The sequence below is a fragment of the Meleagris gallopavo genome, chromosome 7, assembly GCF_905368555.1.
Source record: "Meleagris gallopavo chromosome 7, MGAL_WU_HG_1.1, whole genome shotgun sequence".
Lineage (NCBI taxonomy): Eukaryota > Metazoa > Chordata > Aves > Galliformes > Phasianidae > Meleagris > Meleagris gallopavo.
This window is the reverse complement of record NC_139410.1, coordinates 31,733,627-31,758,574: the sequence shown is the minus strand read 5'-3', so window position 1 is coordinate 31,758,574 and position 24,948 is coordinate 31,733,627. Positions and strand designations below refer to the sequence as shown.

At 37.2% G+C, this 24,948-nt stretch overlaps 1 protein-coding gene across 5 annotated transcripts in view; it reads left to right on the top strand.

Moving 5' to 3' along the window:
* Positions 1–24,948, top strand: part of LRP1B (LDL receptor related protein 1B) — a 588,907-nt gene that overhangs the window by 311,943 nt on the left and 252,016 nt on the right. For all 5 annotated transcript variants that reach the window (XM_085227675.1, XM_085227679.1, XM_085227677.1 and 2 more), the window contains exons 4-6: positions 7,433–7,552; positions 8,819–8,947; positions 15,164–15,421. In XM_085227675.1, coding sequence (XP_085083801.1) covers positions 7,433–7,552; positions 8,819–8,947; positions 15,164–15,421 — 507 coding nt within the window. The remainder of the gene's footprint in view (positions 1–7,432; positions 7,553–8,818; positions 8,948–15,163; positions 15,422–24,948) is intronic.

Here is a 24,948-nt window from a genome sequence, read left to right as displayed (position 1 = left end):
CTAGCTTGCAGAATTTATCTGTAAAAGTCTCAATGTTGCAGGCTCCTAACTTCTAGCTATTTTTTCTAGATGAGTGGGTTATTTTTGGGAACTAATAAAAGCCAGCACTAGTCATGTGTTTTCCCAAGTCTCCTGATCACAAGCCAGGAAGCAGGACTCACCTGGAGACCCAGTGCAGAGGCTGCTGCTGGATCTGACACAAAAAGTAGGTGGAGGAAATGTTTACCTAAGCTTTAGTCTAGGGGCAAACAGAGATCTTTGTTTTTCTTTCCCTGAAGTATTTTTGTCACCCCCAAATAGTGCACGTTATTTGGAATTTGATCCCTGCTTCTATGCTGAACTTTGGCTGAGGTCACCATAATGGGAGTTTAAGGTTATGAATCTGGTCTCAGATTTTCATCTCGCTTTCTCAGCAGTGTATCTACCATAACAGACTTATGGCCTGGGGTGCGTTACAAAGATCATTATACTTTTGTCATATTTTTATGGTATGATAGTCAAAACTAATAAAATGACCGACAAATGTGAGATAAAAACAGGCTGTATTATTTCAGTGCAGCAATTGAATTCTATCAATCAAGCAATGCTTTTCTGTCAGGGAAGCAAAGTGTAAAGCTTTATCTTATGTATATAACACCAACAATAATAAAAAAAAGGCAACAAACAGGAACAACAATAACAGAAAAAATACAAACAAAAACCCCTTTGGGTAAATTATATTAAAGAGTCTAATAAGTAAAAGAATTGCACTTCAAAAACTAGAAAATGAACGAGAAAAGAAAAATAAGGCTTACAGCCTGGGTGTGATAAGGATAGTCTAGACATCAGTGAATGAATATTGAATCATAAAAACAATGAACAACAGAGCGATAAGATCAAGTATATTCAGGAAACACAAAGCTGCCAAAAAGAATCCAAATATTTAAGAAAAATAAGGATATGTATGGAGTACAATTAAAAGACTAATTCAGCAACAAGCTCCCATAAGCTTTCCTTTGGGGAGTTTTAGAGACAAGGGGAAAAGAATCTCAGTTCCAAATTGAAAAGCAGTATTTTAGCATAAGATGCTTTGTTGCTTGAAGAATACAGCAGTAAAAGAGACCTCCTGGGTCATGAAAGCAGTGTCTGGAGTTCCAGGGGCCTTTCCATATGCTGTCTTTCATGAATCTATCATAATCCATGTGGCAAGTATTTATTTATTTTCTGTCTTTGTTGTTTCCATTCAAAGAGGAGTTTCAGAGCCTGATTACAGTAATAGTTAAGAATGTCTTTTTTTCAGCCCGAAGTTATTAATGAGCAATTTGTACCCATTTGTACTTCTGCCAATAGCCCATTAGCTTAAATAGTCTCTCTTCTCCTACTCTTGATCCTGTGATGTATTAAGAGACAGCAGCCATGATTGCTCATAGTTTTCATCTCCCAACACAGCCAACACAAAGACTGGCAGACTCGCAGCTCTCTCTCCCCTGCTGATCCCTGCAGCCTTTCCTTGGGTCCACTCAAATCCAAGTTTGTCCCCATGGTATCCATCAGGGCACAGCCACAAAGAGCTGCATTCTGCAAGAAAAGAACTCACTGGTATCTTGGCCGTTAATATCAATGCTTTCCCTATGGAAAACATTAATCCTGATGCTCCCAGATCTGCATTTGCTTTTTCCTAGGCAGCACTGCTCTGGTAGCTCAGACCCATTCTGTTTGATAAGAATCCCTTGTTTCAAATTGTTAAGTCCCGAATCGACAGCAGAAATTCTATTATTTCCTCAGTGTTCTATCTTGAACATGGAACTATAAACTTCAGCCAATTGCTTTCCTTGCTATGGCTCCGTATAGCTGATGCTTATCAACGTTACGTACTCAACTCATTTTAGCGTAGAGTAATAGGAAGTTGTCTATACATTCCAGCATCATTACAAAAAGGGCAGTACAGGATTTGTATATTATAGACATACTTACTCAACTACTGGATACCCATTACAGCCAAAAAGCCCTATTGTCATGAAAATGGCTCAAAATTAATGGCACCTAAATGCATGTTGCTGGGGGAAGGCTAACTCAGGCATCTTCTTAAATTCATTCTATGGCTCAACAATCCTTCATTGTGAAAATATATACAGCATTTAGACAGTGCAAGCTGAAGTGCTTTTCTTGTTAATGACAACAGCCAAAACATCTAAGCTTTGGAACCTGATCTGAACCCCATTTCAGTTCAGGAGGAGCTGACAGAACTGACAGGCAGATTAACTGGTTCATTCATTCACTCATTAAAAAGGCATGCAAAGGGGGATAGATCAGCATATCATTCATCCTGGATAGCTATGATAAGCATATATATATTTCCTTGAACACAGAAGGAATAAATGAAGCTAGGATTTTATTACTGCAAAATCCTGTGGGAGCAGTTTGTCCAAAAAGCTTACCACTCCTCTGAGTCATTGTCAGAGGTATATCATGTTAGGGGAGATGAAATCAGCAGCATCTTTGCCTGACTGACTCCTCTCCTATGGGACTGGATACCTGAGACTCAGAAGAACATGAAAGTCAATAAGCATGACATTGACACGGGTGTATTTGAGAAAGCAAGGTGGCTTTTGTGATAGAGCTGGAACCCAGCTTCAGAGAGGCTTTCATGGGACATAAAGAAGAAAAAAATGCTGCCCTGAATGTCTCCTATGGAAGAAAGAAAACACTGAACAAAATGACCTAAATCAGTGCTGGCAGTACACCCTGGGCCTAGGGAAAATAAATCATCCAAAAGGCATTCACAGCTACTTCTGCTATCCTGTATTTCTGAAAATCTCATGCGTTGCTCTGCAGCTCCATGTCTTGAATTGTGGGTCTCGTTATGAGCTATAAAGCTTTCTTCTGTTGTTTTCCTTCAGTTTAGCTTCTTCCTTTAAATCTTGTAGCAGAAATACTATGCTTGACAAATTTAGAGGTTTCTGTAGCTGTGGTAAAAGTTGAAAGCTTGGTTATACTCATTCTTCACCGCCTGTGTACTTTGCAAACTAATTCATGTTGAGAAAGGGAGACCAAAATGGGTGGAGAATTTTACTTTATCCTAAAGCAAGGATGGAAGGGCCAGAAATGAGGGCCCTTATTTTTTATTCCTTTAAATTTCCAGTCTGGAGCATTAAATATATTGATGTTCACTGCTTTATGATTTTTCTTTGCCTACTCACCTCTTCCCAAGTAGACTGCCACAAATCTAACCCAGCCATAAATGCACACACTGTCTTCCTAAGCGTGTCCTTCAATTCTTCAAACATTTCCTGAGGCAACCTAACTCCTTTTTTTTATCCACAGGTTTTCAGGATCAGTTACTTAAAGTGACGAAAGCTGAAGAGCTAGTAAAATAGAACATAGATTTATTTACCCTCGGTGTTGTTGTAATACTTTGTACTTTTCCATTTGTGAGCTCCCCTGACACATTTAGAGGATCAGCAGTAGAGCAGAAATGTTCTGGGGCATGAAGATGTCTCTCACACAGGCAGTAATGGAACTGTGAATGGAAGTTTCTGTTGTAATAATCTAGCTGATAATTTAGTGTAAAAGGAATCTTAGTTTGAAGTCAGAAGCATATGGTTGTTGACATAACAGATTTGTTGGAAAGTCTGGTGTATTTGAAGGGCTCCCGGTTGGCTGGGTGGCCAGTCATCTCACTCTGATGGGAAACTGGAGAAAGTAGTTGTAGTGTAAAGCTCCTTGTTATTGCTGGCTGAAAGGCAAGAACAAAAATTGGGTTTGCTCAGTGTTCCAGTGCCTCAAACCTTTATTGACAGGGAATTGTCAAATGTGTCATTTGAGAAAAGTAATCTGAAAATATTTTCTTACTTGATCAATAGGATCAGACTCAATTTGTACCAAAGCAAGTGTAAGTAGTTGCACAAGGGGAGGAAATCAGCAGAATACCTTCTTGGAGAAGCCCTTTCTAAAAGCACAGCAGGTGGGATGAGGACACCAGCAAAGCTGTGATAGACAGTGTGAAAAATAGAAATGTGTGGAAAGAATGAGTGATGAGATGTGCGACAAGAAATATTTTTTGGTAGAAATGATCTATACACAGCATTTGGTTTGTTTTTACTGTAAAGAAAATGCAACGATTATGTCACTCACAGCCATCTATGTTTTACTGCAATAATTTGGATAGCAACAGATTTTATAAGAAAAGGAGCAGATCAGCTGGTTTGATTCACTTTCCTTTAATGGATCTCACTTGCCAACTTATTGTTGCTGTTCTCCAGCAGCCTTTACTAGCTGTGTACAGGTCTCACTATTCCAGTTTAAACTGCTGGCTATCTGTATCCATTATGGAAAGAGTGCAAACAAGCCAAGTCCCATTTGTGAGTCAAATAGTTATCATCTGATAAAAGCTACTGGCTGTACAGCACAAGATAAATATTTGAGGAAGAAAATTATAGGTCATAAAGAATGGTTGATCCATGCTTGCTTAGAAAATGGAATGTATATGTTGATTTTTTGCAGATAGAAATGTTAAATAAACAGATACTATATAATCAGCCTTGATTCCAGCTGCACACCTTGTGTGCAACCCTATTTCGTGTTACCTCAGGGGAAGTTTTCTTGTTTGCATTCTGAATGGGACTTATTCTTGAAAGGATGTAACAGATTTAAGGACTGGACTAGAGACAAAAAACCGACACATCAAGCTACAGCCAAAATTTATTACTTTCCTTTTCACAAGGGCACACAAGGCAGAGAAATAACCGACAAACCACTTGGAAAATGGGTAGTGGATGGTTTATCAGTCTCTAGTCAGTCTATAGATTGTGCAGATTATAAAATTCTAGAGACTTTCCTCTGATAGTTGTGTGACACTTTTTTTGTAGCAGTTATTGCAGTATAGTAAGTACAACTTTGGGCAGCAGACACATCCACTTTCCTCCCAGAATGTCAACTTTATTTTGGCAACAGCAGATGATCCAGAACTGAAACCCCAGTTCTCAGATGCTGATGCTGACTCTTCTTCATATTAATTTTAATTCTGGCCTCCAGTAGAACTTGATGAATATTGATCAGATGCATTATAACTGCCAATGTTAAACTGTAGACTTCTCCTTTTCTTTAGGACATTCCCAGATTCTTTAAGACAGTCCTATAAGGGAACCTTTCTCTGTCCATTTTCAGGTTATTTTCTGATGCATCTACATATAGTTTTAAAAAATATATTGGAATAAACTTTTACAATTGTTTTATATAATCCTTTTCCTGTAGGGAAAAATGTTGCTCATCAAAGCACTCTTCTTTTGATCAGCAGTATAATTGTTGCACTTCATCCAGCTTCAGGCTGAGAAGTGGTTATTTAGTTTGTTTTCATGCTGTTGCAGGGTGGAAAACATTACAGTATTTATTTCTGTGGTATTTCTTGATGTTCCATTTCTTGATGTTCCATTTCTTGAATGTGGTATTTCTTGATGTTCCATTTCTTGATGTTCCATTTCTTGATGGAACAGCTTGTGCTGGATACCATCTCCAGACAACTGGGAGAAAAGGAGGTTATCAGGAGTAGTCAGCATGGGTTCACCAAGGGGAGGTCGTGCTCGACCAACTTGGTGGCCTTCTATGATGCTGTCACATGCTGGGTGGATGGGGGAAGAGCGGTAGATGTAATCTACCTTGATTTTAGAAAGGCATTTGATACTGTCTCCCACGACATCCTTATAACAAAGCTGAGGAAGTGTGGGATAGACGAGTGGACAGTGAGGTGGGTTGAGAACTGGCTGACTGGCAGAGCGCAGAGGGTCGTCGTTGGTGGTGCAGAGTCTGGCTGGAGACCTGTAACCAGTGGTGTCCCCCAGGGGTCTGTGCTGGGTCCGGTCTTGTTCAACATCTTCATCAATGACCTTGATGAGGGGATAGTGGCCACCCTCAGCAAGTTTGCTGATGATACGAAGTTGGGAGGATTGGCTGACACGCCTGAAGGCTGTGCTGCCATTCAGCGAGACTTGGACAGGCTGGAGAGCTGGGCAGTAAGAAACCGGATGAGGTTCAACACAAGCAAGTGTAGGGTCTTACACCTAGGGAGGAATAATTGCATGCACCAATACAGGCTGGGGGATGAGCTGCTGGAGAGGAGCTCTGCAGAGAGGGACCTGGGCGTCCTGGTGGACGACAGGTTGGCCATGAGCCAGCAGTGTGCCCTCGTGGCCAAAAAGGCCAATGGCATTCTGGGGTGCATTAAGAAGAGCGTGTCCAGCAGGTCGAGGGAGGTGATCCTCCCCCTCTACTCTGCCCTGGTAAGGCCTCATCTGGAGTACTGTGTCCAGTTCTGGGCTCCCCAGTACAAAAAAGACAGGGATCTCTTGGAAAGAGTCCAGCGGAGGGCCACAAAGTTGGTGAAGGGCCTGGAGCATCTCCCCTATGAAGAAAGGCTAAGTAAACTGGGTCTGTTTAGCCTTGAGAAAAGAAGACTGAGAGGGGACCTGATCCAGGTTTATAAATATCTGAGGTGTGGCGGCCATAGTGGTGAGGCCAGTCTCTTTTCAGTGGTACATGGAGACAGGACGAGGGGAAACGGACATAAGCTGCAGCATAGGAAGTTTCACACGAATGTGCGTAAGAACTTCTTCACGGTGAGGGTGACGGAGCACTGGAACAGGCTGCCCAGGGAGGTTGTGGAGTCTCCTTCTCTGGAGATATTCAAGTCTCGCCTGGACGCCTACCTGTGCGACCTGGTGTAGGGAACCTGCTTTGGCAAGGGGGTTGGTCTCGATGATCTCTAGAGGTCCCTTCCAACCCCTACAATTCTGTGATTCTGTGATTCTGTGATTCTTCTGACTGTTAACATTGTGCCTTATATTGGTGGTTTGGATTTAAGCAATACATGAAGGATTTCAGTAGTAATGACATATACTATGTCCAATGTTTATTCAACAGTAAACGTCCAATGCTAAATTACTGAACCAGAATGTACGCCCGTTGTTGGTGTGAAAGTTATACATGTATTGGTAAATCAAAGCAAGCTTTCAAAATATCAATTTATATGACAAATACAGACAACATAGATGTTGAAAACTTTCTCATAGCCTTTGCTGTTTTCTGTAACTGTAATCTAACCGGTTGAGATTTAGTGCTCTTTTATTCCCCCAGAATCATTGCTTTAAATATGACTGATGTGGAAAAAATAAATATCGAAGCAGAGCAACAATATGCCTTGATTATATACTTGTACACAATGTTTGGTAGAAATGGAATGCGATTTCTTTTTATTATGTTGCAGAAATACAATTTTCAAAGCAAACGTTTGACAACGCATTATGTATCATAAGCGTATTTCCAACAACTAACGGAAATGGTGATTGTATTTCCTTCCTGAGATGTGCATTTATGCAAACATATATATTTAAAGTTTCTGATTTGGCAATAATAAAAATAATATTTAGTAAAAATTTGCTCTTAATAATTTTATTTACAGAATTGCTACCCAGATGCCAACAGATGAATTGCCAGTACAAATGTGCCATTACCAGGAATGGCACCAAGTGTTACTGTGGAAATGGCTATGAAACAAGCAGTGATGGAAGAAGCTGCACAGGTAAATAAGGAGGATGCTGTAGGATTGACACAAGAATTTCTTAATGACTCCTTGATGTCTGTTAGGTGCAAAGAGCTGGTGGTCGGCTACCAGCTTTTCTCTTTGAGACATACTGGGGGACCAACAGGAAGCTGGTGAGCATGGATGAGCTTCCTTGCCCATCTTCAGTGGTTTTTGCTAATCAGGAAATGAACACGGGCTTATGGAATCAAGCAGGGGAAAGAGCCCCCCATAATCGATCAGGCTTCCCTGCTAACTCCTTTGTGCAGTACAACTTAGAGCATTTCGCCTCTTGTCCATAAAATCGCATCTAGATCACAATTTGATAAATGAACACTCCCAAGTCATGCAATGCAGCTGGGAAAGTTATTCTAGCATAATTCAATGTCTATTGAAATTGGTGTTCTTTTTCTTTTTTAAAATATGTAATTTTTTAATTCTCTATCAGTTATTTTATTCTTCCTTTGTTTTGTTTTGTTTTTTTTTTTTCTCTCTTTTTATAAGTAGCTTGAAATTCTGTTCCTCAGTTCCAATCATTCCTCTCTTCAAGTAATAGCTCTAAACCAGATTCTTCATAAATGCAATTTATTCTGAGTTCTTTTGCTCTCTGGTTGTCATGTTCTGTGATTGAAAACATGGTTGAGGAAATAATTTCAGCAGCAGTTTTTAAAATGTCAATTTATTACTTAAACTCTCAGCCACTGTTAAACAGCACATCTTGATTTTATGGTATTATGTCTATATGCCCTACTTGAGGGAGCTGCTCTTCAGATTAGAGAAATATATAGTTTTTGATGCAGTGGATGATAGTTTAATCTAGAAATTGTGACAGTTCATTTAAGGAACTTTAAGACACAAATAGGAACTTTCCAGCACAAATAGGTTGAGAGGGATAATCAGTTTCCTCCCTTGAAATGTTGTTTCATTCATAGTCCATGATAATTTTTAATAGAAATGGTTTCTAGTAGAATATGAGTCCAGATGTCTCCCTAACACAGTGTCGACACTGGATGTTAATTGGACATATGAAGGTTTTAACTTTAAAAATAAATAGCAATTAAACTTGAGAACTCTTTGCCTTCTGTTTCGTTGCTGGAGTTATTTCAACAGCTGACATTGGTGATAATGTCAAGGCTTGAAAAGAGGAATATGTAAATCACCTTTCTACAGTGATTTAATGGATCAAAATTCCCACCTACAATTTTAATTCATTTTTTAAACTCCTTTTTTAATAAAATTTCATTAATCTCATTTATGTCCCTTTAGATTTGAATGAGTGTAATACATATGGAAGCTGCAGCCAGATGTGTATAAATACGGATGGATCATACACCTGTAGCTGTGTAGAGGGTTATGTTCTTCAGCCTGATAACAAATCTTGCAAGGCCAAAAATGGTAAGTTTTAATATCTCTTTACCTTAAAGAAAATATTTCTTGTTTTGGTTGTATATAGTTGATAAGTATGAAAAGGTGGAAAGAACTGCCTGTGGAAGAGATGGATTTTCCTTCACTGTATTACAAAGAACCACATAACAACTCTAGGACAGCTTTTCATGTTCTCCGACAATACTCCAAAGGAGATATTAGAAGTTATTATATGGTTATGATTAATTAAAGTGAAACATTCAGTTCAGTCGAAATTAGAATAGTTCCCAGTTTGTCTTCTTCATAAATAAAGATTTTTCCTCACACAGACAAAACAGGTTATTTACTCTGGGAAGACAACAGAGGTAGTGAGAAGGCAGAGGAAATGATCATGAGGTAATTGTGCCCTGAGGATGAAAAAAGGCACGAGATTGCCTTGTCCTTGTAATATCCCAGGAGGTGAATTTCATTATATGCATATTCATACCAAACGTGTTTTTTTTTAAATAATAAAAAAAGTCATCTTAGTGCATGTTTTCATTAATAATAGTAAATTGGATATTTGAGGAAATATTAAATAGTGTTTAAGGAAACAATGTTGCACAATGTATTTTTTTACTCAGCACAGTGACTTAACATTCTTACATTAAAAAGCCAACACTTTCTTGAACAAGTTTTTTACACTGATGATAGTTCAAGAGCCAAGTATACAACTCTGTTTGTTACGTATTTTTTTTGAGTCTTATTTGTAGCTATTTTATCATTGTAAAATTTGAAAGTCTACTGGCTTTTTTTCAGGATATCTCAAGTTAATAGCATCCCTACATATGTTCTGACTTGAACACCAGTAAGTTAGGTGTCTTGCTACAGCTAGTATCAAGTTTTAAATTGATCCACATCATAGCTGAGCAATTCGTTTTAATACATTGCCAAGTATTGTGAGATAAGAAAGTCCATAAAACGTAAAAAATTTTAGTACTCTTCTTCCTCCACTACATAAAAATCAATAACTCCATTCTAGATCAGGAAATTCTCGTGGTGCCTGTATTGGACTTGAGATGAGCCTTTGAGTTTCCTTTCTTGTATACAGCAAAATGTCTGCCTCAGTGTTATAATGAACTGTCAGTGTCTTGATGGTCTTGGTGAAATGAGTCAGGCTGTCTATTAACAGAGAAGAGCTACTGCCTGGAGGCAGTGGCCTGCAGGAGCCAGGGGATGGCTGTTGTGGCGTCTGGAGATGTCAGAAAATGATAGAATCATAGAATGGCTTGGATTGGAAGGGGCCTCAAAGATTATCCAATTCCAACCTTCTGCTGTGTGCGTAGGGATTCCATCCAGCAGCTCAGGCTGCCCAGGGCCCCATCCAACTCAACCATGCGCACCTTCAGGGATAGAGCACCTACACCATTCTGGGCTGCAGTGCCAAGGTCTCACCACCCTATGAGTACAGAATTTCCTTCTAACATCTAATCTGAATCTATTTTTTATTTTAGTTTAGTTTAGTTTAAACCATTTCCCCTTGTCCTATAACTATCTTCCTATGTAAAGAAATTGTCTCGCTCCTGTTTATAAGCTCTCTATAAGCACTGGAATGCCACAATGAGGTCTCCCTGGAGCCTTCTTTTCTCCAGGCTGAACACCCCCAGCTGCCTCAGCCTGTCTCCATAGGAGAGGTTCTTCAGCCCTCTGAGCATCTTCGTGTCCTCCTCTGGGCCGCTCTAACAGCTCTAGGTCTTCCTCATGCTGGGGGCCCCAGACTTAGATGCATACTGTGGGTGAGGCTTGCAGCTCCTCCACAGCCTCAGAGCCCACCCATAATGGGCACCTTTTAGCATGTGGGATGGTTCAATTAGCAAAGCAGTTCGCAGGAGCTGCTGTTTTTCTACCCTTTATGCAGCCGAATGCTTGGCTCTGAAGGTAGGGAGGTTTATCCCTCATTAAATTCCGCATTTTCTTCCTTAGCTCATTTAAATAACTTTGGATCTTGAAACTTTTAGCTGAGCAGTACCTTTGGGAAGGTTGTTAAAATAGGTATCAAAACAGCTAGAGGCACACCATGGTGGTTTTTTTCCAAGACTTTTTAAGCAGACTTTCTTTTATGAATAAAGAACCAGTTAATGACTTCTGAGGTGCAAATGAAACAAAATATAGCTCTGCTGAATGGAGTTTTAGAAGTTTTTTGTTTGCCAAGTGTGTATGTCTGTACTGCGAGGTCTGCACTGGATGAAAAGAATTTTTAAGAAAATAAAAGGACAGAATTGGAAAACTTTAGCTGAGGGAAAAAAATAACTGTTATTCTTGCAAAAGTTCCTGATACATTTTATATGTTCATAGACCATCTACAGAGAAATACTGTGTGATAAGAAACATTTGTTGTATAGGTAAAGAAGGATAAAAACATAGGGATTAAAGTTATAAGCTATTCCTCATATTCATTACTCTCAACATAGTTTTCTTGTAGAACTTTGTCAATTGATGCTTCGAGGTTTTAGAATTTAAGTAGTCCATTTGGGATTCATTGCCTAAGTAGAGAAAATTAATTTCAAAATAAAATGCGTCTGTATTTTATTCAGCACTTCTGAATATTTGTCACACTTTCATACAATGCATGCACTTTGCTAAGAGCAAAGCTCTTCAAATTTACAACACAGACCTCAGAGAAAGGGTTCTTAAGTTGCTTGTAAACATTCATTTACAATTTTTATCCTTTTCATATCATAATAATGAAAAAAAAAAACCAACAAACCAATCCACCAGCACTGGCATTTCTGAAAATTTCCTTCCACAGAACAAGGACTGTTGGTGGCAGAGCAGAAAGGCTTTGTTTCTGATTTGTGATGACATCACTATTGATCTGTATTTTAGACAAGATCATGAGGGGGAGAGAACATAAGGCTTTCATCTTTTCTGCTACTCTATCTTAAACATAATTCAAAGGAAGATGCTTTCACTTTAGTCTAGAGGGATGAATCATAAAACTTTCCTGGATTAGAGAACTATTTGCTTCTTATCTTTCCTATAAAATGGAAAAAAAAAAAAAAAAGGAAAAAAAAAAGAAAAAGAAAACTCTAGAAAGGGAAACAGACACGAAGTCCAGTTATTTGAAAAGCTGTTGCCAGCTCAATGCAACTCATAGCTGTCCACTAACCTTCTAGGCTTTGTGCATTCTGTTTTGAGGCACTGACAAGTAGTTTTTGTGAGGAGGAAGAGAAGAAAACTTTTTTCACAAAATCGATCTTTATCTGAGCAGCCCTGAAATAGTCAGGTCACCTACCCTAGAGTGAAAAATCACGATTAACCAATTCTACACATTCAATTATGTCGTATATGGACTGCTTGAAAAATAGAATTTTCAACTGAGTATCCTAGTTTCCGGATAAATTCTACAAGAGTACATATGTGTTCTAACATTTAGTCATGGCTGCTAAGCAGTGTCATGAATATTGGAGCCATATTTGATTTATTACTTTTGCTCAGGAGTTTCAGTGCTAATTCTTTTTCAGAATTCTTTTATTTCTTAGACATTAATACTAAAATACAACCTTTCTCTGGAGTTCAGTGGTCCTTGTTGCAATTTCCAATGAGTAAGCTTAAAACAATGCAGGAAAGGATATGGTTCTCTATAACAGCCTCAGACAACTAAACAACTTAACTGCAAACAGTGCCTGATATCTGCTTCTTCTTGAAGGCCTTTCAGATTGCAGACTGATGCAATATCTTGCTTAGTACAAAGTACAAAAGCAAAAATGATAGTAAGGAATTTTTTACACTGATGCTCGATGAGAGATGAATGATGGTATTTTGTGGGAAGGAAGCAGCAGATCACCGTTACATGTAAAAAACATAGCAAGATACAGGCACAAATACACCTTTTATATCAGCATGGAAACTCTCAAAATGATGGAGACAAAATCTCTTAAGCCTATTTGTCTTCTTCTGATGGTAAGCGGTTCCGAAGAAGGGATGCAGTAGGAGCAAAGATTGACATACATAATCAACACTGTTGACTACAAATGGATCTCTTCGGGAAAAGGCAAATAAAATTTCTCATTAAAAACCCCATTGCCCTGTTTTCTGAGGAAAATAAAAGATTGGCTAGGGAGCTTCATTTGTGTCTTACAATAGTATACAAAAGGTTGCTTTACAAAATTCAAATCTTTAGAAATTTTCAAGTTTTCAGAATCTTGCATGGATGCAAATAATGATAGTGAATGTAAGACAAGTGAGTACTGTCAGTAAATTAGAAAAGTAATAAATTACAGAAATGAGGTTTTGCAGATGTCATCATGAGATTTACTGAGAAAAGATGCTGCAAAGTATAGAACACATAATAGAATGAAAGACAATAGGAAAGAATAAATGAAATCTATTTTAGAAAGAATGCATGCTGATCTATTATAGAAAAGAATTGTCTTAGGTGGCAAAGTAAGAAAAATGTTAGCAAAAGAGATGTTTAATAAAAGCCTATTGTATCAAAGGACAGAATTTAAAGGATACTGTGGATTTCAGTGAGACCACTGAGCAGTGTGTTCAATAATGTCCCTTTTCTCTTTAATCAGACTTGCTGATGAAGCATTACTTCTCAAATCCTTTCAGTTATGCTTTTTTTTCTGCATTTCTTCACATGGAATTGCTTAGTAAAATTCTTAAAACTGTGTAAAGTAGAATTGTTGATCAAAAATACTAATTTTAATATTGATTTATTTTCTGAATGTAAGCAGACTGCTTTGGGCTAAGAGCTCTTGGGGTGAGACTTGGCAGCTCAAATATTTTTTCCACATGCTTGGCAACAGAAGTGTGAGTTTCTATGTTTCAGGGTTTTTCTTTTGTTTTCTTTTGTTTTCTTTTGTTTTCTTTTGTTTTCTTTTTTTTTCTATTTTTTTTCATTAATACAACTTCTAAAACTTTGTCAACTTCATGTTATTATTCATGTGAACATACTTCATTGCAGAATTAAACATCGCTGTTATTCCATTTAAACCTATTGCAAGCTTAAATCACATTTGGAGCGTCACAAATCAAAGCTTCAAATGAAGGAGTGCTTCCCTTTAAAAAGAACAAAGAACAAAGCCAACCTGCAGGCAAGTGGTTTTGATGTAGACATGCCCATGATGGTTCTACATCGACTGGGGCTGTATACCAATGGAACATACTCCTCCAGATCTAGAAAAAAATGACAATCAATTTCATTAGTGAAACCACATATAACAAACTTCTCACCATACTGAGATTAATATATATTTTTTTAATTGACAGAGGCATAATTTCACACCAGCCCTGGATTTTCTATCCAATAAAGCAATGAAAAATACGCCTAAAGTAAAACCAGCTGTTTTTGCATCCAATAGCACTCATAATGGAAAAATTTATTTGCACTCAGTAACAATGGTTTCTCTCTAGGTGTAACAAGAAATTATTAACTTGAACAACTTGTCAAATCATGAACTTTTAGCATCATTTTAAATGAACATTTTATATGTAATATATATATTCTTCACAATTTGGTTTTCCTTCAGTATTCATAGAATGTTCTGAGTATTTTCATCCATTATAGGCAGATTTCCAGTCAAAGAGATTCAAGTGAATGTGAAGTTGTTTCTTCATATTTCTGGTTCGTTTGTTTTTTTTGTCACCTGAATGTTAACCCAGTGGAAACTGCCTATTCTCTGTTCCCTCTTGCTGTTAGGATTTTCCACAGCATAAGGCTTTCTCTCTTGTGTTGTACAGTATTAGACCCAAGATGTGCATGATGTAGCCAGGTTTCAGTGCTTTTTGTTATTGTTTGATTTTGTTGTTGTTGCTCTTTTGCTTTGCTTTGTAGAAACATTCTCTCAGTTTTTGTCTTATTTTAAAGATTCAGATACAAATGTAGTTTACCATTCCATATGTACTCATAAATTCTTCAGGTTTTCATGGCCTCCATTCTATTAGAAATGTCAGTAATCTGGGTACAAATAATTTGCATAAATATATTTCTTTTTATGAAGTACGCATGAAAAATGTTGCAATAATGCTGCACAGAATTAAACAGAAGCTGTGGGGCTAGGGTAATTAATTTTCTTTAATGATGTGAACTATTAGAACAGCAAGATAAAATATGGTAGTAATTAGAAATATATGATAGTTATGAAAACAAAAACAAAACCTATTTATTATCTCTTAAAACATGCAGGTAAGAACATGTAAAAATTTCATTCAAGCTCATAAGATAGATAACACTTTATATTTTCTCTGATTTGTTTTCAGAGCCTGCTGATAGACCTCCTCTTCTTCTGATTGCGAACTCTGAAACAATAGAGGTATTACATCTTAATGGAAGCAAAGTGTCTGCCAGAACTCCTGTAAAAGGATCTTCAATTTTGACACTAGATTATAGCTACAGAGAGGACACTATTTGTTGGATTGAATCAAGGGATCTTGCAAGTCAGCTGAAATGTACAAAGATAACAAAAGCTGGGAAGTTAACAGACGAGTGGATAATAAATGTTGTGCAGTATCTTCACAGTAAGTATTAGACAGTCATTTAGCAAAACAGTCATCTTCATCTTTGTGAACAGCTGCAGGAGATCTCAGAAATATTTGAGGCTTGCTGCTGAAGACAGTCTTAAAGCATTAAATATTGAAGCTCATACTGTAACACTTTTATGTATCTCACTCCAGTGTATACATGCATGAAAAGTTTTTTAAAAATGTGCATTTCTATAGTTTAAATAACATTTACAAGTTACAAAAACAGGACAGTGCAACAGAAGAAGAAATATAAAATGGTTTCTCTTTGGCAAAATGGTGCTACATAGTGCTTCTATGTGGTTTTGTACTACTGGGATAATACTGATAGTGAATGAATGAGAGACACATGAAAAAACAAACCCTCATAATGCTGAGTAAGTCTTTAGCATTATAGCAAATAGCAGTCGTTTTTGCAAAACAACATACAGTGAAAAAAAAAAAACAAAAAACAAGTTTCTTCATCTTTCAGATGAAAATTGTCCATGGACCAGCTGATAAAGCACAGCACTGAGGAGTGTAATGGCGTTGTTAACAGTAGGCTTATAAAAACTCAGGACAAGAAGCTCCACTGCTTTGCTTTGGATCTAAGATTTTGAACATTTCTTTTTAAGTAGAGATAGATGTCAAAGAAGAACTCTGGAATGACCTCAAACTCTTGGACCATATTCAAGTCACAAACTTGATGTTATATTTCAGAGATTGGGCTTGAGGCTATCAAGATAGCTGCTATAAAATGTGGTCATTTCTGTACAGTAAGAGAGTTTTTTGTTTGTTTGTTTGTTAACCTCTTTTTTAGTTGTCTATTTAGTATATAGAAAATTTAATAGAAAAGAATGAAAAAGAATGTTGGTGGCCCTGCCTGCAGCAGGGGAATTGGAGCTTGTTGATCCTTGGCATCCCTTCCAACCCAAGCCATTCTATGATTCTGTGAAAAAATTAGAACACATTGTTTTGTTTGGTTTTGTTTTGCCTTGCAACTCACTGTGACTATACTTCTTTTAGACGACTCTCTTAATCTAGATGCAAAGTTAATTGTACTTGATCCTGTCTGCTTTCTATTTTATCAAGGGTTTTTTTGATACTGTGTTTTCATAGGATTCTCCATACTCTAGATATCAAAATGCTCTAATAATGGTGGTGGTAATATTTGATTGTGCCTTTTAAATTCATTCTATTATCGATATTTTATTTTGTTTTCCTTTTACTAAGAGCAATCAGATTAACGACAGTCTTTAGCAAAATTTGGTTTGTATTGAACTGTATGTGTGTCTGTTCTGTCACTTATCTTCATCATCAAAGTGGATCCTAAAGCTGTTTTGTAGTTCTTCCACCAGTTGTCTCCTGCTTTTCTCAGTCTCTGTTCTCCGTGTATGAAGAGACGTAATGATAAATGTTTATAAATATCTGAAGGGAGTTGGGAGGCAAATGGATGAGGCCAGTCTCTTTTCAGTAGTGCATATCAATAGGATAAGGAGCAATGGCCTAAAACTTGAACATAAGAAGCTCCTTAAAATGTGGAAGAACTTCTTTATGGTAAGGGTGATGGAATACTGGCACAGGCTGCCCAGAGAGGTTGTGGAGATATATCCCTGGAGATATTCAAGACCTGTCTGGACACCTACCTGTTTGACCTATTGTAGGGTACTGTTTTAGCAGGGGAGTTGGACTTGACGATCTCTTGAGGTCCTTTCCAACCCCTGAAATCCTGTGATTCCGTAATTGCCAACCTCTGAGCTGTTTGGATCTGCAAAAGCATGTTTCTGAGAGCAACACCGTGTCATGAAATATATATGGAAGTGAACACAGTGCCTGCAATTAATAAGCTAGTCATTTTTTGTAATGTTAGCACACATCAGCCTGTGGACTTTATTTTTCTGAAACTTCAGTATATTTGGTCTTGTTTAAATGAAGAATTGAAATTCCCATGGATATGCATTACTTCCAAGAGTTCAATCAGAAGTTGTCTGTTACAGATTTTTTTTCCTCGGTCGTATAGAAATTGTCCCTCTGGTTAATCTCTTCCCTTCCAGACATATATCTGGAGTTATTTTTTGCAAGGAGTCTAGTGTTGCTATAGCTGTTATATATGCCTGCACACATGTATAGGTCATTTTGTGGCTACTGCAAAACTGATTTTTAATCTTAAATTCTTCTTTTTCTCCCCTTCACCCTCTGTTACCCATCATACAACTTCTTCTATTTCTCTTCATTGTTTAGCACCTGCATCTGATGAGGCAAACAAATTCATTTTGCCTCATGGTGAAGAATTTCAGCCTGTGCATTTTCAAGTGTAAGAGAAAGTATACGCTGCTCTGGCAGCTCAAGACAAATAAACAGTTGTGCCCATGGAGTTATTCATAGAAAAATGGAAATTCTGGTTTTCAGAGGAAAAAACCTTTTTTTATCATTTAGCTGCAAAGACAACATTCCAAAATGTATTTAAAACAAAAGAAAGTGGGGGAAAAAAAATTATTCTAGTAGTGTTAGTGAAATTTTGAATTTCTTTATCCTTGTCTTCTATTTTTTTTTTCTTTTTTTTTTTTACTATAAAAACATGTTATCTGCATATGACACAAAAATTGGTGGAAAGGTCAGTTGTACAAAGTGATTGGGACTGCTTGAAGTGGGCTTTCTCAAAGTGCTTTTTTAGTGAAGGCAAGTCTTGTAGTTAGGAACAAAGAATACAGATCATATTTTAAGATGAAAGACTACTTTTAGGAAAGCAAGGACTGTGAAAATGACTTCACTTTCAAGGCAGAGCATATCGTGCAAGCTCTAGTTAGTGAATATAAAGCTTTGGATTCACAAAATAAAAGAAATTATGGTTCTTTAGCATTTAACATTCTCCTTCAAAAGGCAGTCCAAGATGATTTCATTTTGACACATAGGTGTCCCAGATGAGTTCCTTTGAAAAGCAGTGCTAACTTGGTCTGCATCATCTGTACCTTGTTCTTCATAGCTTTAAATGTGGCAGAGAAAGACTCTCCTGCACCCAGGTTTCATTTGCTGCAGCACAGGCAGTGTTGGCATTCCTTGTACCTAGTTCTAGAGCATAGGGAATGTCAACAAGTTGTAGAGCACTAGTTTCAGTCTTTAAGAATCACTATGTTGTTTTTGTTTTTCCTTTTTTGGTAGGTTTATTCTTTTAAATAAGAATAGCTTTCCATGGGCATGATAATATCAGCACACACATTCTTGTCTTTGCCAAGACCAGGACTTGTTGTTTTTTTTTTTCAAACTTTGTCTTATTGAAACTAGAAGTTGTTGCAAGTTAAGCTGAAAATTTTCCTTTCAGGCAGATTTATATAAGTAGCATTGGAGCCAAATATGCTTTCAGGGAAGACTCTCAGGTGAGGCAAGCTTATGCACACACCACCCATATAACGGACATGCTCCCTGACACTTTACACTATCTCATAGCTTCCTTCCAGTTACTATAGCAGGACTGCCAGGAACAATCATTTATGTAAAGTGCTACCTTGAGGACCAAAGCAGCAGAATGTCTTTTTAATGGAATGAAAGTGGAAAGTCTCTCACAGTTTTCTGTCCTTCCAACGCTGCAATGTGTGATCCTATACTAACGCTTTTGTGTATTAGGATGGGGAAGCAACAAGAACAGAATTTTCTGGATGACAGAATCTCCTTCGTCTTCATTTAAATAAGAATTAATCATAACAGAAACTCACTTCTAGGATGCTGCTTCAGAGCATGATATTTTATGTTTGGCGTTTGGTGTTTGATTCAATCCAGTGCAGTTTGGTGTTTGATTCAGGCTTTCTTGGCATATGATATAAGCCCCACCCAGCAGATTCTTCTTGGTCCCATGAGTCCAAGCCAGAGTTGACTTCATAGCTCTCCCACTTTTTGGATGCAGCTGCTGTAAAGACCATCAGCATTTAGTGAATTTAACCATTTGGTGAATTTAACCTTCTGTTCCACATTTTTGGTCCCCTCAATTGTGCACTCACAGGCAAACAAATGCTTCCTTTTTCTTCTGAGTTTAGTGGGAAAAAAGCAAACACCAAACAGCTCCTTCCGAACAGAAACATCTGAATAAGGATTAAAAGCATGAGGACAAGGAAGGCCTTTAATACTCTGTGTTACATTTTTCTATTTGTTTCTTTGGGTTTTGACATCATGCAGACACAAACAAACATAGTCCCAAAGCTTCCCCTCCCAAGAACTAAAACATTTCCTAGTAGTAATTAACAAGTACTGTGTGTGTTGTGCCATTCAGAATACCTCTGGTCATTTAGCTTGGTATTTATGAATCTCAATCTTATCAAAGGGAATGCTGAGTAGTGTTCAGAGCATCTGATACAAATTGGAACCAGAAAAAGCATCCTAAAAAAATAACACAGCATACTTAGAATCCACCTGGAGCCGAGGCAGATCTTACACTGGTGTTAGTGCAGTTCTGGGAAGAGTGGACAAATGCTGCTTCTGAGATAACAATTTCTTTAGTTTGCCCAACGACTTTTTTTGTTATATTTAGCAATATCTCACTGTAGACAAAGCCATTATTAAATACACAAAACTGAAATATTTTTCTTATGAGGGTCCTCTTTGTTCAGATTGAATTTCCCATCTCCTTTTACTGCCTTGTGAGATGCTACCATTCTTTAAAGCTGACCTTCCTCTTTACTACTGTGGAAACATTATTTTTATTATTGGACTTTATTACCTTATTATTCATGTCCTTTTACAGGTGACTTGCAAGGATTACCTGGTATGTGTTCTAGCTGTGCTGTGAAATTGTTGATCCTTAATGGGGAATCAGGTTTGTGTCCCATCTAAGGCTATTATATACATTCATCACTGACATATGTGTAAGATTAGATCTTTCATCAGACTTCACTCTTGACTTCCTGAATGCCATTTGTTTTCATGTTTAATTTCTGTGTTCTGAAATTCTGTCTGTACTTCAGGGGCTCTTAGGAAATGAGTCAGAGCATAATTAGGGTCATCTTGATGAACAGTAACATAGTCTAGAAGTCTGTGCTGCTGATATTTTTTTGGCTGAATTCATCCTTCATTCTAGTAGACTGAGACTCAGAGAACTTTTGATCCAGTTTGTGATACAGCTTTGTTGGTGCTGTATGGTCTTTACTTAATGCAGGCAACAGTGCTCTCTAATAACTGTCCTCTATGTACTGTTATTTTTCATCCTGTAATGATAAGACTCCCTTAGAGACTCAAGCTTTTGGAAGTTCCTTTTATCACTCTGCTGCTCTCTTTAAACCCTAGCTAATCTTTTCAGATTATTGGCTACACATACCCTTTTTGATGATAATCATGTTTACTAGAAGAATAAGATAGTTCACATCTTTTGCTGAATGCATCCATTCAGCCTTTCTCAGAGACAGGCTCAGAGACTGCCTGAAGACTCTGGGATTTGTGTTCTAACATGAACCATCAGCTGGATGTCTTCCACTGACCACAGCAGGTATTGCAAATCCGTGTCTTTTCCTATTAATAGTATTCATATATTGAAGTGTCTGTCTCAGTGCTTGATGGTTTGCACAAAAGTTAGGTGATAATCTTTGATATCAGAGATCCTAAGAGGGTCATGCATATATTACACATTTCTAAATGCTAGCTGTGAAGCATCAGTCTGCTTTTGGTGCTTTTTGGATACAGTCCATTCAGTTTGACTTGAGGATTTAAGCTATTGGATTGAATAGTGTGCCTGTGACATTGTGTTATGCATTTTTGAGGCAATATCTTCCAAAGCAGATGTGCTGAATTTGTAGGATTTCACTCCAACTTTAGGTTACCTGCACTTAACCTCTTTTGAAATAAGAGCTATTTATTAACTGCTTGTTAATTGCCAAAAATAGATTTTTTTCAGTCATTCTGTCAGATATAATACTACTATTTCTTCAACCTTTGTTACTTAGCCAACTTCTACAATTGATCTTCTATTGATATCATTCAAAGCCCTGCCTCTGTTCTTATCTAAGCTTGCATGATGTCTTTTTATCTTTTATATGCTTTTCAGCAGTAATGCTCTGGGCAGCTAATTCTTATCTCAATGGTATTTCTCAGTACAAATTTTTGATCGCATTATATTTTTCTCTAAACTCTTGGACTCTGCCTCAGACAGTGTACCAAATATTGTCTCCGCAAAGCCTACATCTCTTAATCTCCTTATTCTCAATTCTACATTGTCAGATTCCCTTTTTCCCAATCACCAACCTGCTAGCTGACCATTTCTGGATTTCTATCTTAGTACGGTTACTGTCCTAACAGTCTGACACAAATGCATTTTGTTTGTCTTCCTTACATACCAACCCAGCCTTGACAGCAAAGTTAGAGAGCAAGCTGGGAATTTCCCATAGAAGTATTTCATATATAAAAAGGGACAGTCAAAATATCAGTAACCATGTACGTTTATCAAACATACTGCTGATGAACTCTGTTAAATTGAGTTGATTATACTAGTATAACAGTAACATTTTGTACTTTATGTACACTTTTCAGAAATATGAAATTAAATAATGCATGTCTTATGTGATTAAACACACTTTCACACTCACACTTTCAACATCCGTGTGCACCCTGCTGGCTTCATTTTGGCTTTTTACATAGTGGTCAGTGGTGGTATTCTTTGTAATACCATTTTCACAACAAATGAACTTGTTCTGCTTCTGCAAATTCACTGTGGACTTCAGTAACAGGCAAATATTCCAGGAGATGCAGACATTTGCAGAGTGCAGTCTCCTCAGCGATTAGGAAAAATGTTCCCTTCTACCTTTCTTCTAAGGAAGGAGGAGACATGCAGGAGGCATATTTGTAACCTTGAAATTTCAGCAGAATTGGCTATGAAATCAAGGCGTTAAGTGTATGCTTTTCGAAGCTCTCTTCAATGGCAGTAAAAGTCTAATTAACAACTTGGTATTAAATACCACCAGCTAATTATACATGCATGAATTTGTTCGTCTTCTACTGGCACTTTATTTATAACTTTCACATTTTTAATGAGGTGGCTTTTCTTGCGAAGTGGAAATATTTCTTTGTAATTCCACGTCACACAGGATGCTAATCAAGTTACTTCAATTAGACTATGTGACAGTAAATTTGTTACATATTTCCAGGTAATAGCTTGTTAATTAATTAATGCAAATAGTTCATTCAGACTTCATTCTCCTTCAAAAAAAAACAACAAAAAAAAAACAACAAAACAACTAAAATCAGCTGAAAAATCAAGAGTTCAAGAAACTTCTATTTTTATCTAGTATGCTTTGGATTATGTCATTAAAATTGGTCCTTCACTCACCTTAAGACTTATCTCTGAGACACAGATCACAGAAGTCAGGTTGTGACAGCATTACAATAAAATTTAAAAATGACTTATTTTAACCTTTTTTGTCTTTATAGTAAAGAATAGGTCATAATCATATTGATTTGCAACTCAAACTTTGATCTAATGTCTTGAACTATTACAGGGCAAAGGTAAATAATGACCAAGCTTTTCATAAGTGAATGACAAATGAATCCAAGTAGAAGTGAAATGAGAAGCTATACCTCTCCAATGTGTTAGTCTGCTTTCAAAGCTTACCTGGGCATTTCTGTGTTTACTGTAATTTAGGACGAAGAGGCACAAAGGCACAAAGTACTTTACATAATACTTTATCAAGTGATCTTAAAGAAAAGGGAATTTCATGTTTGCAAATTCATGAAAACTGTGATTATTATTTGCACTGTAGTGGAAGTGGCAAATTAAACACACCCTCTGATTTGGTGGTTTAATATATGTTTGGGTTTTTTTCCCCCAGTTTTTAACTTTGAGTGGCAGAACAAAAGCCTCACTCAAAAAGTATCATCTCCAGTTTGTGGAAATGTTTTTGTCTTCTCAGTCTACAGAATTTAGGTTGTGGATTTTTACTTAGAACAAAGCCTACTTGATTCAAATGTTTCTTTTGACTTCAGCTCCACAGTAGAACCTGAAGTGAAAAAAACATATGGATCATGTCAGTATTATTAAATATATAAAATGGATGAAAAAATCTTATGCTTCTCAGTATTTGACAGTTACCTTGAATATACCTTCAAAATAAAATCTTGGTTTTGCTTTACAACTTTTAGTTGTGGCTTTAATGAAGTACTTATACTAAAATTGAAAAATTAGATGCCAGAGATCTTTTAAGCATAAGAAATCACTTTTTCTAAAGCCAACTCTAAGTTATATAAATTTCTTAGTTCTTGAAAAAAATGTCATCTAATCAATGTAAATTCAGTGAGAAGAGAGGACGCAATATACAGAAGGGTTGGTTTGTTTGCACAAAGATGAAGCCCTACATTTTATCAACATGTCACAAAACAGCTGCTGTTTGATATGTTGAATTAGGCATTCACCATGACACTTCTTGAATTGATGATAAAGTTCCAATAGTCTTTGCATATGTAATTGCACAGAGTATGTCACACCATGTAAGCAAAAGTAATGAGCTGATGGTGGAGTTGTCAGGATACCTGCTGAAATTGGCAGTTCCAGAGACTCCCACTTTTTCTTTTTTTTTTTTTTTTTGCCAGTTTTTGGACTTGCTTGCATTACATACATCGATAATTTGCTTAAGTACACGATTCCATTTGTTTTATTACAAGGATTTGGATTTGTTCGTGGGTTTTTTTTTGTTTGTTTGTTTTTATTTTTTGTTTTTTTTTTATTTTACTTGTCTGTGTAGGGAGGAAAATATAATGTATCTGTAAAGATCAGCACTACTTCTCTTCTTGTTTGGAATATCCTGAAAATAGTACCTATTTTCATTTTAAAACTCTTTCAAGGATATAATGATTAGTCACTAAGTCTGTTCAACTGTGCCACGGATAGTGTCCTAATTAGATTGTTCTCAAGCGGGGAAGCACGACAGTACTCAATATGAGTGATCAAGCTTCACTTTATTGTTGCACACATAGGGTTTATATAGGTTTCCAATACACATGTATTCGCTTACTACTGGTGCACAACGTTGGCTGCTAGGTGGGCTGCTCAGCCTTAATCAATGCTCAGCATTCACTCCTGTGCTGCTAAGCCAGTTTCCTTGTCAGCCCCCCCCACATCCACAGAGCACAGCTGCAGATGTGGGCCCGCTGTTTACATGCTGCCCCAAGGACGTTGTGACTCCTATCTAACTCCTAGTATTTTCTCATGGCTATGCACTCTGTGCAGCTGCACCAGCTATGCTCGTACATATTCTCATGGCCACCCTGCTCTTGCAGCCATTCCCCAACACAACTAGTTTCAAAATTCAGATTTTTCATAACTATTGCATTAACTCCAGAAATGATCCTTTGGGGAAAAGATGACTCAAGTAAGATGAAGAAGTGGGAAAACATAACATTTTATAAGAGTCTATGAATGCATTGTAATCTGTGTTATATATCTTTAAAAATAATTGGTCAATGTTTGGATTTTTTTTCCTTCTACAAACACTAACTCGGACAGACAATTATTCCTTCATAAAGTAGATGGAGCAAAAAATGATTTGAGAAAAGCTATCCTGAAAATAATTACAGTG